The sequence below is a fragment of the Maylandia zebra genome, linkage group LG3 (assembly GCF_041146795.1).
Source record: "Maylandia zebra isolate NMK-2024a linkage group LG3, Mzebra_GT3a, whole genome shotgun sequence".
In the NCBI taxonomy this organism is placed as follows: domain Eukaryota; kingdom Metazoa; phylum Chordata; class Actinopteri; order Cichliformes; family Cichlidae; genus Maylandia; species Maylandia zebra.
In genome coordinates, this window is record NC_135169.1 from 31,957,592 (window position 1) to 31,971,741 (window position 14,150).

Here is a 14,150-nt window from a genome sequence, read left to right on the forward strand (position 1 = left end):
GCAGCGGGGATGCTGGCCACCCCTTTATACCGTTAGATGGAACACTTTCATTTTCAGTCAAGATCATGTGATTTCTTGTAAAGGGGTTTAGTGCCTCACTTACTTTCATTCCTTGAGGCAGTGTAGTGCAGAGGGGATTGTAACTGCCCCTTCAGTGAAGAGTAAACATGAGAATGACATGTTATGACAATAGCTTTATGTTCCACACAAACATGCAAGCACAAAAATAATGATGCGCAGCTGTGTAATGTGCTTCAAAAGTTAAATTTAAATAGTATAAAAATAAGTAACACTATGATTACTTATTTATGATTAGGTGTATAGAGGTTGCAGTGGTTCTGAACTCTAAAATAATTTGGAAGAAATGGTGCTGGTTGCAGTCAAGTGTTTCAGTCAAAGTTTTCCTCACTCTTAGCTTGGTGTAGGCCTGTGTTTTGTGTGATAGTTTTAATGTACTTAGAGACACATTAGACATATTAAAAACTTATCACATGAGAATTTGTTATATTGTGCTGGCTTAACGGGACCTTTGCACTGGTCGTAGCCACCTCTTTTTCCTTGGCTATACTAGAAATTTAAGAAGCGGGAGTTTAGTGAAACTCCAACTGTAGAGCAGCTTTTTCACTGTGCAAAAGCCCAACTACTGGCCATTCCAGTGGACATATTGAAATTGGTCTAGTTCTTGTAAAAAATTTAAATTTAAATTTAAAAAAACCACACACACACAACAGCAATTAAGAACTAAAATATGCACTGCACTTGTTAAGATCCTTCACAGCAGTTCATTTTGGAGGTGGATGCCTTTGATTCAGGAGTTGGTGCCATGCTCTCAAAGAGAAGATTTAATGTATCCCTCCGCCTTCCTCTCCTGCTCTCTCTCTCCCACAGGATGTAATTATGACATTGAAAGAATGGAGACATTTGCTGGAGGAAGCTGAGCAACCTTTAAACACCTTGTGTACCTGAAACCAACCATGCTGCTCAATGCTCGCTATGCCAGGTGGGCCAATTTCACCACTAGATTTAACCTAGCTATCACCTACAGATTTGGATCCCACAATGTGAAACCAGTCCTCTCCCATCAATTTTTCACCTCTAAAACCACCTCCGAGGGTGCCAGAGTCCAGGATAATCCCCTTGGGCAGGGATAGCTCAGTAGGTAAAGTGGTCACCCCATGATCGGAAGGTCGGGGGTTCGAATCTCCTAACGGCTACCCTGAGGTACCCCTGAGCAAGGTACTGTCCCTACACACTGCTCCCTGGGCGCCTGCTTAGTGGCTGCCCACTGCTTCACTGAGTGAATGGGTCAAATGCAGAGAAAAACAAGTAATTTCCCCATGGGAATCAATAAAGTATCCATTATTATTATTATTATGCCGTTAGAGGAACACTTTCATTTTCACTTAGCATCTTTACATCTGATTTTTTTTTTCTAGTTTTTAATGCCTTTCAATATGTATTTACATGTAAATCTCTTTATAGTGTCTGTTTAAATGCTTTCCTGCTTTTCAGTAAGACTGCTGTCCTGTTACTGTAGTAAAAATCACCTTCTCTCCATCTCTGAGCCAGTGTGTGCAGGGGAGGTTCTGACCTCCCCCTTTTCGTACCGTTAGAACACTTTCACTTTTACTCAGGATCATGGGACTTCCTGTTAAGTTTTTGAGAGCAAACTGCCTCAGATGATTTAGTGCACAAATGTTTACTGCAGATGAAAGAAAATCTCTATACAGAAATTAATCAATAAAATTCAGAATCATAATCAAGGTCAAAAATGAGAATGAAACAAAAGAAACCCTTGTTTGTTACAAATTTATAAGCTTGTAACATACCTGATGTAAAGTTCATCTTCTCTGATTATGTTCTAGTTGAGGCCATTCTATTGATTGAAAACAGTTACACAACCCCCCATTGTAAAACCCATATGGTGTGTTGTAAAAGCTAAGGCACTGTGTGTGCATGCATGTGTAAACATGTGAGTGCGTGTGTGTGTGTGTCTCTGTATACGTGACTTCCTGCTAGCTATATGTGGTTACAACCGTTTAACAACATCCCTAGTCACAAAAAGGGTCATCTCCCCTCACCCCATATATGGCTCAACTCCTTTAACGGTGCACCATATTCAAGCATAGGTGAAACCATAAAGGCAGGAAGTGAACATTCCTTACCAAATAAGGAAACCAGAATCTTACATGCAAGTGTACCTGCAGTTGGAAACTATTGCTAAATAGCTTCCCCCAACATCCTACATGTAAGGGAGGAACATAGAAATATCTAAACATGCAGTTCAAGACAAGGTTTACAACTTAAGCACAACAATGACAACTTTTAACAAAATCACTCCAACAGTCGCCATCTCTCATTAAGGATGTCTGAGGCTGAGGCTGCATGTTCGTTCTGTGCTCAAAATAAGAAATCCAATATCACAGAAAAGCATGTAATAGACACGCCGGTCCACCATGTCCGTGGACACACATACAGAAGTTACAGTACCAGCAGGCGGGGATTCTGATCTGCTTCTTTTGAACACTTTCACCTTTACTCAGGAAATTAGTGCAACAATGTTTTCTGCAGATTAAAGACAATTTCTTAGAAAGTGAATGGTTAAAGCTATGAAACTAATCGTTTAACATGTAGATTATCTTGGAATTCAAAAACAAAATTCAGGGTTATAACCAAGCTCAAATATGAGAATAACAATAGCTGGTTATATCCCACATACACACACACACAACCAAACACACACACTTAGTGCTCTCTTATGTGGGGAAATTCCATTTAACAGTTAAAATCCTCTTAAAGAAGCAACTATTGCTTTTAATTCTCTTTAGTTTCATTTAGTTTACAGACTGGACTTCTTGCTTCAGTTTAGTTTTTATTGTTTGAAAATGTCATCAATTTTTTTCCAGCTTGTGCACCATTGGCAGTATGATTGCTTTCCTGTTTCCTGCTGTAGATAACAGGATAATCCCCTTATGCCATTAGAGGAACACTTTCATTTTCACTTTCAATATGTATTTACATGTAAATCTCTTTATAGTGTCTGTTTAAATGCAGTGTGTGCAGGGGAGGTTCTGACCTCCCCCTTTTCGTACCGTTAGAACACTTTCACTTTTACTCAGGATCATGGGACTTCCTGTTAAGTTTTTGAGAGCAAACTGCCTCAGATGATTTAGTGCACAAATGTTTTCTGCAGATGAAAGAAAATCTCTATACAGAAATCAATCAATAAAATTCAGAATCATAATCAAGGTCAAAAATGAGAATGAAACAAAAGAAACCCTTGTTTGTTACAAATTTATAAGCTTTTAACATACCTGATGTAAAGTTCATCTTCTCTGATTATGTTCTAGTTGAGGCCATGTATCTTTGTGTCTTGGCTATGTGGTATTTCGTTATTTTCTGTTACTCTTTTCTGTTTCTTCAGCTGTGTCCCCGTGTCTGTCTGATCTCTGTGGCCTGTCTTCTTATGTGTTTAACCTTCTGTCTTTGTCTCAAGTTGGAGTTTCTGTTGTTGCGTTCTTTCTCTTGCTGTCTGTTCTTCCCTATCTTGTGTGTCTTTTACATAATCCTTAGTCATTAGGTTATCTCCAGCTGTGTTCCCACCTGTTTCCACCTTCTTGTTATCCTGTGTATGATTGTTTATTGTCTCAGTCTTACTTTGCTTTGTCACATTCTCCTTTCCACAATCTATTTCTTTTTTCCTGCCAGCTCATTCTGAGACTCATAATGTTTCAGAGGCAGCCCTATCAGATGGGGTGTCCAAATTCATGCTCCAACGTTTTCGGAGATGTTTGTTACCCACCATATCGATAGCTGACCGGCTAACTAGCCGGCGAGAACAGTGAACTCCCATCACATTGTTTTCAGACCCCCGCAGTCTTTCGTTACTCAGGTTAAACATGATATGTAAGCCACTTAGATAACTTAAAATGTTATTGTTTGGCTTGTTTCAGTGTTTTACTTGTTGGTGAGTAAATCAGTTTGGCTAAGATTACAGCTGAATAAACGTCAAACAGAAAACTGATTAAACAGAAGTATGAGATGATCGAGAATTTACTCCAGTGTCCTGTTATATTTTAGATAGCAAGGAGCAGATGGCCGAGTTTATTAAACTCCACCGAGACAGCTGGTGACCCAAATCTGAAGGCTAGACCGTGCAATTTCACATGTGCTCACTTCCGGCCTACCCGGCTTTCGGAGGACCCGCCCCACATAGACCGCGAAGGCCGGGTCCTCAGGAGGATGCAGCCTATGAATTTGGACAAGGCTAGAGACTGTGTTGGCCTCTCTTGAAACTGTCAGCTGTGCACTTGAGCTGGCTTCTTTTTTTTTAAGAGACTTCTCTTCAGAGCTAGACTCTTTTGAAACCTTTTGCAATGTTCCAACACCAACTGACTCAGAGACTGTAACTCTGCCCAGACATCCATAGAGTCTGTGCTGGTAAACTCTGGACCACCTGTGATTCCCGAGCTGGAACAGCCACTGCCCCAGCCCAAAGCCTAAAGCTGTGTGCTGTGACTAGCAGTGTCAAAACGCCCGGAGGCCACCACGAAAGTAGGACCCAACTGCAGATACCAATGCATAGACAGAAATGAGATTCACAAATCTTTACTGTTAGAACAATTATAACACAAGGAATACGTCAATAAGTCACTGGGGTGACTTAACCAAATACAGAGGGCCTTTGTCAGATAACATGGGGAACACATGGGGACTGACTTGTCATGGAACTGGGGCAGTGAGTCACTCAGGTAATGTGTCTGAAATACAGGAGAAACTAGGTAAGCGGTGGTGACTAAATTTCAGGAGCCAGAGATATGAAAGAGAGCTGAGCTGATGGAGGGCAGGCAAAGAGAATCCAGAAGAGGATGGCAATTTCAGTTTGACGACAGTGTGGGCTGATGACAGTGTCCATCTCACAGGGTTGTGGGAGTGGGCCATTCCGTGATGGCTTTGAGCTTGGTGGACTCCATCTTCAACTGCCCCCCTGGCAAAATAATTTTGAACTTTTCCACATTTTGTCACATTACAGCCACAAACATGAATCAATTTTATTGGAATTCCACGTGAAAGACCAATACAAAGTGGTGTACACGTGAGAAGTGGAACCAAAATCATACATGATTCCAAACATTTTTTACAAATAAATAACTGCAAAGTGGGGTGTGCGTGATTATTCAGCCCCCTGAGTCAATACTTTGTAGAACCACTTTTTGCTGCAATTACAGCTGCCAGTCTTTTAGGATATGTCTCTACCAGCTTTGCACATCTAGAGACTGAAATTCTTGCCCATTCTTCTCTGCAAAACAGCTCCAGTTCAGTCAGATTAGATGGACAGCGTTTGTGAACAGCAGTTTTCAGATCTTGCCACAGATTCTCGATTGGATTTAGATCTGGACTTTGACTGGGCCATTCTAACACATGGATATGTTTTGTTTTAAATAAGTATATCACTTTAAGATTGGAATTATGTATTTTAAATTTCTAAATGTCTAAACTGTGTGTGTTTGTGTGCGTGTGAAACTATACAGACTAAAAACAGAGGCATTCAATTAGGTTAGTTGAGTAGACGTGTGGGACAATCCACCACAGATTCTAAAACTGACTGTAACTGCCCAGATATGAACCACCTGTCTGCTGAAGAACAGTCCGCCAATGAAAAACAAGCCTGAAGTTAATGTGCCAATCAGGATGACCCATCATTCCTGTGATGGACCGAGTTGAAAAACAGGAGGAGCCCAGGAATTATTAGAAAAATATAGTTTCCATTTATTTAACCCCCAAAAATTATATTTACAAGACTAATAAATGTTGAGCTCATAAAACAGGTCAAAGAAACAAAACTGAACTCAGACAAAGACTGCAAACTTAACAAACCAAATGACTGCTCAAACATACATAATTGACCTAAACATGAAATGACATACAAGGGTATATATAATGGCTGATCAGACCATTGTGACACATGAGGGGTAACAAACAAAACACAATCATAAATCACAACCGATGCAGTACAATCTAGTTTGTTAATAAACTAAACCCTAAAGAAGAAAATCAAAACCCCATTAAACCCTAAACTCAAATATTTAATTAAATACAAATACTTTGTTTTTAAAGTAAAGAAAACACACATGCCCCCCTTCAGCAGGAAGTGGTGGTGTGGTCCAATTATCTTCCTTTGTATTTAATGGTTTCAAACCCTGGCTACCATCTTTTGTCCAGCAACTCCCAGGGATGATGGCAGGTAAGAAATAAAAAGACAAAGGTTAGTCAGAAAGCAAAGAAATGAAGTAGTATGAATACATAAGTAAACTAAATGTGCACGCTTACAAATAGAACAAATGTATCCAAACCAATCAATAAAGTTATTGGAAACTAAAATGTATTACTATGTTCAAATGAAGAATGAAAATACATAAGACACCGACTTGAGTGTGGCCACGGGTTTGGCCATCACAATTCCCATATATTTAAATTCACCATCTGAAAACAACTGCCAACAGTTTTCAGTGTGACTGCAGCAAATACTGTGACAAATCCCTGTGAAATCTGCCTCCGTACATTTGTTGAACAAAAGTTTCAAAATCAAGACCATAACCGCGAGGGTGCTGAGGACTTGTCCTACACAACGGTGTGTGTTTTATGTTCCTGATGTCAATAAAGTGGTCACATGAGCAGTTTAAAAAGTAGGGTCTTCCCTGCTGTTGAGACAAAGTCCTCACTGAAAACACTATCTAGTTTTTTATGTTCTATGCTTCAGTTAGAAGATTCATCCTCTACTTGGATCCACACATTTCTAAACATTTACATCCCTTAGCTTTGAGAAATGCACTGTTTAAAAGAAGAAAAACACTCCTAAGTTTTGATGGTAAAACGATGACTGTAGAGTGAAAACTGTGGAAACTGCAGCAGTTGAAAGACTCATTTTTGATTTTCCATCAAATATATCAAATTTGACCACATCTGCCTTTCTTTCAAGTTGACCTGAAAATTTGTTGTTTTTACTGCAAGCACTTGGCAATTTCCTAAAACACCTCTATAGAGCAAAAAGAAAACAAAATGTTTATATATCAAATTACTTGATTTACCTTAAAAGTACATGCTGCTCAGATAGTGAGCTGCCGTGGTGGAGATTTGCGCTCTCAGGGTGCTTCTTTGTTAGTCACAGGCCAATACGATGACTCTCCACTAGGTGGAGCTGGTGTGCTTTATGTCTGAGCTCACAGGAGAAGAAGAATGAACCTTAACTCTTCCTGTTGAAGAGGACAGAGCAGAACACAGAAGTAAATGTTTATATGATAATACTAAAATCGCCTAATCAGGGAAGGTGACAGTGTCTGGGGCCGATGTTGACGCTCAGGTGCGTTTTGGGATCATCTGCAAAGTTTCTGGTCTCGTTCCCAGCTTTGAGGCACAACACCAGGCTGCAAAACAGGTATGTTGTTGCTGTTGTTCTTGATTATTCTTACAGCTGTGAGCTAGCCTTTGTAACAAAGTGTCATGGATTTGCAAATTTTGGGTTATGTCAGCAAATAAGAGCATAAAAACTTGAAGAGTTGGTTCAAATACTGATTTATTTGTAGGTTTCGTTTTACAGATGTCTACCTGTCCTTAAAAGCCACAGTGAGCTGCAGTCAGTAACTGTATAACAGAGTAGTAAGAGCAGTAGTTAATGATCAGCTGTGGTGGTGGTTGACCTGAAAGTTTTCTCCAGCCTGCAGCTGAAAAACAACCTCTTCTCTGCGCAGCATGTCTGGCTCACTTCGCCCGCTGGCCGCTGTCTGTCAGGTGACAGCCACCCCTGACAAAGAGGCCAACTTCTCTGCCTGCAAACAGCTGGTGGAGGAAGCCAAGCAGCGAGGGGCCAGCATGGTCTTCCTGCCTGAGGGCTTTGACTACATTGGATCCAGCAGAGAGGAGACGCTGGCGCTGTCAGAGAGCCTGGCAGGAGACACGATCTCCAGATACACTCAGCTGGCCAGGTAAACACACAGCCTTCAGTCTGTTTTATCCAGCGCCAACAATGAAACGCACTGGAGAGATTAACTTCTCACTAACTGCTGAAGTGCAATGTTGGTACAATCAGCTTGTTAAGGCAAAATGTGCTCTTGGTTTCATAATGTGCATGAACTGGAGTCAGCTGGAAACGTGTGGATAAGTATTTAAATCGCTGTTTCTTTCAGGAAGTTGGAGTTGTGGTTGTCTCTTGGAGGATTTCATGAGAGGGGACACGACTGGGAGGCTGACCGACGGATCTACAACAGTCACGTCATAATTAACGATAGAGGTGCTTTCCCGCTGTCTGCCCTCCCTCCCTCCCTCCCTCCCTGTCTCCCTCCCTCCCTGTCTCCCTCCCTGTCTCTGTTTAAAGCCCTTTAAAATAAATCTAGTTCATTCACGCTGACACGCTGTCGTTTCCTCCACAGGTGACATCGTTTCAGTCTACAGGAAGTCCCACTTGTTCGATGTGGAGCTGCCAGAAAAAGGCGTGTCCCTCAAAGAAAGCGCTTTCACCATTCCTGGACCCTCCCTCGTGGCCCCGGTCCAGACTCCAATCGGAAAGGTGTCACTTTAAGAGATTTTAAACATGCAAATTAATTTTAATTCCTCTTATTAAATTAAACATTTAGTTATTTAGGGGTTCAAATGTAAGCTAAGGTTGCTATAATCATGGGAATCCAGTCAGAATGCAAAAGAAAGCAGTGATTCTGCAGCTGGTTTTATTTTACAGTCCTTACATGTGTGCCAGGTGAGGTCAGTTAAGATAAAAGAAACTCAGAGAGGAAATGAGGGAAAGATGACAACTGAGAAAAAAGGTAAATGAAATAAGAATATTTACTACAGTTTTCATGCTGGTTTCACAGAAACTTGAAGTTTCTCTTTACATTTAATGTTAAATATCTACCAAAAGTAAGTCAGGGTTATTTATCCTACAAGGTCTTGTTTGGACTACTTCAAAGATGATGATTTGCAGTGTTTGAAACACCAAAGCACTGATTAAGTGCAGTAACATTAAGGTGGGCACGTGCACTTTGTGTTTCTACTGACCCTGTGCTTAATCCAGGTGGGCTTGGGCATCTGCTACGATCTAAGATTTCCTGAGTTGTCGGTCGCCCTGCAGAGACACGGGGCTGAGATCCTGACATACCCGTCAGCCTTTACTGTAGCCACAGGAGCTGCTCACTGGGAGGTGAGCTGGCTCATTATAGGACAGCTGGATTGCTGTGAGATATAAACCAACAGTGTCCATAAAAATGTCCCTTTAAATGCATTCACACTCAGGTGTTACTACGTGCCCGGGCAATTGAGACCCAGTGCTTCGTCCTGGCAGCGGCACAAGTTGGACGCCACCACGAGAAGCGCTCGTCATACGGACACGCCCTGGCCGTGGACCCCTGGGGCGAGGTGCTGGGTGACTGCGGGGAGGAGAAGCCAGGTTTGGTGCTTGTGGAGGTGGACCTGGGGAAAGTTAGAAGCACAAGGAGGAACATGCCGGTCCAGCAGCACTGCAGAGACAATGCCTTCTACCGCAGCCTGCCTCAAACCTGAGAGGAACGTGGGAGGTGTTTAATGATGGATCTACAAATCAGGATGTCTGTAACAGGCGGCAGAATAAGGTGTCCTTTTTTCACTTCAGACTTCAAGCATTAACAGGAGATCAAAAAAGACATCATTGTGAGCTCAGAATCAACAAACCGAGGTGGTGGAAATTTTTCTTTCCTGTGTGGAAAGAAACCGTCAGTGTTTTTACATCAGTAGTTGACAGAAATTGAGGAAGTTCAAATTAGTTTTCTCTGCTCATGATGGAGAAATCTGAGATGTATTGATTTAAACTCTGAGTCATCAGTGTAGTAGGTCATCTTATTTCCAGTTATTAAAGCTCACTCAGCCTTTTAGCTCTTCCGATAAAGAAAATAATTCTAAAATCATCCCACGAGTCTGTAAGTGACATTACTCCTCCTCATCAATAGGTGGTGCTGTTGGCCAATAAGAGCACAGGAAGGGAGGAAAGCAAAATCTTTCAGTAAGAGAAGATATTGTGAAAGATGTGATGAGAAACAGCGGGGTTAAAACTGAATTGTCTTTCACAGTTAATTTATTAAAATGTGAATTATCTAAAAACACGACTCTGTTTGTTTTCTTGTGTTCACTAATAAAAAAATGAGTCTTTGCTTTTCTGCAGTGATGACTTGTTTCTGTCTGATGGGTCAAAATCCCAGTTCCAGCAAGAAACTTATGCATACAGTTAAACATGTATAACAGCTCTAAATATGAATATTAATACGAGCAGTCATGCACTAAGGTTTAATGCTTGTTGGTGTAGTTTTTTTAAATTGGAAAAAACAAAAAACACAGCATGTTTTCAGGTCCATGGGTGTATCCACAAATCTTTGCTTCATATTTGGGTAATATTCTTGCCTTATTTATTTTTGTAGGACAAAGTGACCACACAATAAAAAGCCACATGCAACCAGAAACACACACAATCAAATAAAATCAAATATTAACTAAATGAACCTGGATGAACACATTCAAGAGGTGTAAAAAAACCAAAACAAAACACCTTTATTCTCAGAAATGTTTGGTTTTGAAAACATGACCAAACCATGAATGTAAGTTGTTTGTTTTTTTCTTAATTGAAGCCCAGTATTTTATTGAAGAACAGCTGACAGCTGAAAATCGTTGCAACTTCCAGCAACCTCTAAAAGCTTGAAATTCCTATTTTCATCATATACATGGCTGCTGTTAGGGAATACATATTTTTCTCCAGGGATCGGTGTGATCGGTGTTTGCCAACCATTCTCCTAGGCCAGTGTGAGTGCGGCTTTAACCAGACAGACTGACACAAAAGAGGACAGAGACAACAATCCCGATCTGTCGCTTACCTGGAGTCAAGTGGGTAAGAGACAAAACACAACTTTACTTTAAAGTTGTGTTTTATTTTAATTTTAGTCAACAAGCTTAATTTAGGGCTTTATTTGTGGATTTAATTGCCACTTTTTCCATTAACTATGTCCGATTATAGTGTGTCCGTCAATCCCAGTGTCATGATTTGCTCTCTTGAAGGCCTCAGGGGAATTCCTTCACATCTGGGACAAAGTTCACTCAGACTGAAAAATGAGCTGGTGAGATTTTTATGGTCAAAGGTCAAGGTCATTGAAACTTCACTTCTTTCCACTGGTCCACTGGCCAGAAATGATGACTGTTTCTGGTGGAAGTAGTTTGGACAACCATGTTTCTGCACACTCCTCGAATTTGGACATTTCACAGTGCACAAGCTTATCCATTGCATTGCATAACTAAAAACTGATTGAAATGGTTGAATTTTGTGATTAGTCGAACAACACACGTCTGTGCAGCAGCGCCTTCGGTCGTCTCTGTCTGTTCGGTTGCAGTGTGGGATGAATAATTGATCAGCTGGCTGCTTCCAGGCTGTTGTGCTATCACAGAGACGGTGGGTGGGAGCCGCTGTCCGCCGATGTCCGCCGCTGCTGCTGCTGGAATATGATGGGAACAGGAAGTGAACGTCACTGACACAGGAATGGGACTGAAAAAAGGAAAACACCACCAGGATGAGGAGAATGTCAAGCTCCTCGGCGTAGGAAACTAAACCCCGGCTTCAGCTCAGGAAAAGGATGAACTGCTGCGTCCGAGCTGGATTTGAGGCATCAGGAAGGTACGTTTGCTGTCATTTGCGGGTGCTGAGGTGAAGGTTAGCCAGCTGTGTGCTGGAGAACAGAGATGTGTGTTTCATCCTCCGAAGCTCTCCGTCCATCCACCCGTCCTCCTGTAGCTGTCAGATTCAGTGAACTTGGCTTCATTTCTCATCCTCGGCGCTGTCGAACAGGTGCTAGCGGGTTTGCTAGCTAGCTGTAGATACTAGCCTGGCTCCGCGTCGATGCCCCTTCAGTGGAAATTTACTGTTAGCCTGGCTGCACGTTTCACTGTGTTTTGCAAACAGTTTGCTGGAGTCAGGCCCTCGGGTTGCAGCTCAGGGTGAGTCTAGCTGGGGCTGTTGTCTTGTTGTTGTTGGCTTTTTTTCTGGACCTGTTTACCCTGTAATGCAGATGTAATAGTAGTGCACGCGCGGCTAACTGCCGAGCTCGTGTGGGTGCGAGAAAGGACTGTCGGTGCGATTCTGTTTCTGCCATGCTGGCTCTGACAGGGTTGTTTTTCTTCATTGGAGCCGAGGAAGCATCAGTGCGTCTGTACCTGTGCAGCTCTGGAGCTGAAAGCTGGCTTTTCCTTACTTAATCTCATGTATAGGAGCATTTTTAAGCTATAACTCGCTTACTAACTAACTGTCAGGGACTTTAAAAAAGTTGGTCTGCAGGTCAAGCGCTGCATCTTTACAGTGGTGTTGTTTTCTTTTCGTGCACCAGATAATTCAGCATGATGTTATTAATTTTACTCTGAGGTGTTTTCTACAAAGTGGAAAATACATTTGAAAACTGATGAGTATTTTTTTTTTCAGGCATAATGTCCCCAAATCACTGAAAGTAGTAGCTTTCGAAAAGTGAACGTTTTCAGGCTTTCTGTGAAGGGAAACTGATTTTTGTTTTTTGGTATCATTGATCATTTGAAGTTGACCTATTATGCTGTCATATGCATGAAGTCCTAATTGTGGTCGCTGTTATTTATCACAACCATACAGGTCAGAATTACAATACACTCATCATGTGCAGAAATGTTATGGTGATTTTAAACTGTTCTTTTTTCCAGGCTGGAATGATTATACAGCAATGAGTTTAAAAACAGATCTTGGTGCAAATAAAGTTTGAATTTACTCTTGATTTTCTCTAATCCATTCAAAATTACATATATATGTAAAAGCTGAAATACATATATACATACATTCCCACTAGTATTTGGCTAAATGTCCCTAAGCAAGTCACATCTCGATGCTTTTTGTAGTCATCAACAAGCTTCTGAATATTGGCTACTCTTCTTGGCAGGTGTGGAGTCCATTTAAATTGGTTGGTTTGCTAGCATGGTCTCTGCTGTTAGGCGCAGTCCACAAATTTTCAATAGGGTTGAGGTCAGGACTTTGGGGAGGCCATTCCAGAAGCTTAATGTTAGCCTGATCGATCCAAAACCACATCTGAAGTGTGTTTGGGATCATCGTCAGTTTGGACACCCAAATGTGTCCAAGTTTTATCTGTCTTGCTGCTGATTTGAGGTAAAGTTGAAGAATTTGGAGGAAGTTCTCCTTTATTATTATTCCTCCACTTTGTGTAATGTATCAGTACCACTGGCAGCAAAACAGCTCCTGAGCATGATGCTACCACAACTCCCTTTAATGCTGACGAAGAGAAACGACCAGTTTTAGTTGATCATGATCACTAACAACAAGTTATTAAACCTTGGCCAAGTCAAGATAAAAATGTTGAAAAACACTACTTATTAATAGTTAAGTGAGTGTATATATACTTTTGAATGTGTGTATTAGAGAAAATTCTAAATAAATTTAAAATTATTCAAAAACAAGAATTGGATGCATAAGTTTCTTGTTCTTTCATGTTTTTGAAAGAAATTAAAGATGTATGGTGGCAGCCCGGCGTTTAGCACTGCTGCCTCACAGTAGAGCTGGGCGATAGAACGATAACGATATGTATCGCGATATAACTTTTACTCGATAGAGAAATTAAGCTATCGCGATAGACCTCGCCGCTCTTGTCCTCAAAAAAAAAAAAAAAAAAAAGGTCAGCCAATCCAAATTAAGTAGCGCAGAGCCGAACCAATCACAGCCGCAGCGTCACGTCGCGTGACTTGTTACGTACAGCACAAGTGCCAAGCCGCACGTGTGTTTGTTTGGGAAGCAGCCAGCGGGTAATGGAGCCAGCGCGTAATGGAGGAAATGAGTGTGCCGACTAGAAAAATCAACCGAGCGTGACCGAAGAGAAAACAGATGATGGTTCCAATGCCGGAGAGATTGTCGAACGGAAGAGCCAAAGAAGTTCTGTAGTGTGAAGGTATTTCGGCTATTTCAAGTCTGACAAAAACAGAGTAGCGTGCACTGTAAATTGTGCCGAAAGCAAGTCTGGAAATACAATAAACTGGTGCATGCGTCACACTGTGCGCCACGTTATTGTTTCGGTGAAATGAATTTCTACAATACTGTTAATTCTACTCTCTGCAGTGTTTAAATG

General features: G+C 41.3%; 2 protein-coding genes across 9 annotated transcripts in view; both read left to right on the forward strand.

The window, feature by feature from the left end:
* Positions 1 to 7,216: 7,216 nt before the first annotated feature.
* nit1 (nitrilase 1) lies at positions 7,217 to 10,182 on the forward strand. 3 transcript variants are annotated; one of them, XR_191740.5, is made up of 7 exons: positions 7,217 to 7,435; positions 7,749 to 7,982; positions 8,184 to 8,287; positions 8,427 to 8,563; positions 9,065 to 9,190; positions 9,283 to 9,605; positions 9,709 to 10,182. XR_191740.5 is itself a non-coding variant. In XM_004570680.5 (6 exons), exons 1-6 carry the CDS (start codon positions 7,347 to 7,349, stop codon positions 9,547 to 9,549), a joined length of 957 nt encoding a protein of 318 aa, XP_004570737.1. In that variant the 5' UTR covers positions 7,217 to 7,346; the 3' UTR covers positions 9,550 to 10,182. The 3 variants fall into 3 exon arrangements, 2 of the variants coding, with proteins under 2 accessions (XP_004570737.1, XP_076737814.1); XM_004570680.5 differs by having other exon boundaries at positions 9,283 to 10,182; XM_076881699.1 differs by having other exon boundaries at positions 7,223 to 7,435; positions 7,715 to 7,982; positions 9,283 to 10,182.
* A 1,168-nt stretch (positions 10,183 to 11,350) lies between these two features.
* Positions 11,351 to 14,150, forward strand: part of clcn3 (chloride channel 3) — a 43,195-nt gene continuing 40,395 nt past the window's right edge. For 2 of the 6 annotated variants that reach the window (XM_012924506.4, XM_004570688.5), the window contains exon 1: positions 11,353 to 11,677. The gene's annotated coding sequence lies outside the window, so the exon portion shown is untranslated. Of the gene's footprint in view, positions 11,678 to 11,732; positions 11,998 to 14,150 lie in introns of those variants that run through there. The other 4 variants (XM_004570682.6, XM_012924507.4, XM_004570681.5 and 1 more) reach the window with 4 other exon arrangements.

What these genes read in the sequence shown, in the direction of transcription:
- nit1 (XM_004570680.5), top strand. Translation starts at nt 7,347, where the DNA reads ATGTTGACGCTCAGGTGCGTTTTGGGATCATCTGCAAAGTTTCTGGTC. An exon ending in CGTCATAATTAACGATAGAG is followed by an intron (nt 8,288 to 8,426) that starts GTGCTTTCCCGC and finishes TTTCCTCCACAG; the next exon opens with GTGACATCGTTTCAGTCTAC. An exon ending in TCCAGACTCCAATCGGAAAG is followed by an intron (nt 8,564 to 9,064) that starts GTGTCACTTTAA and finishes TGCTTAATCCAG; the next exon opens with GTGGGCTTGGGCATCTGCTA.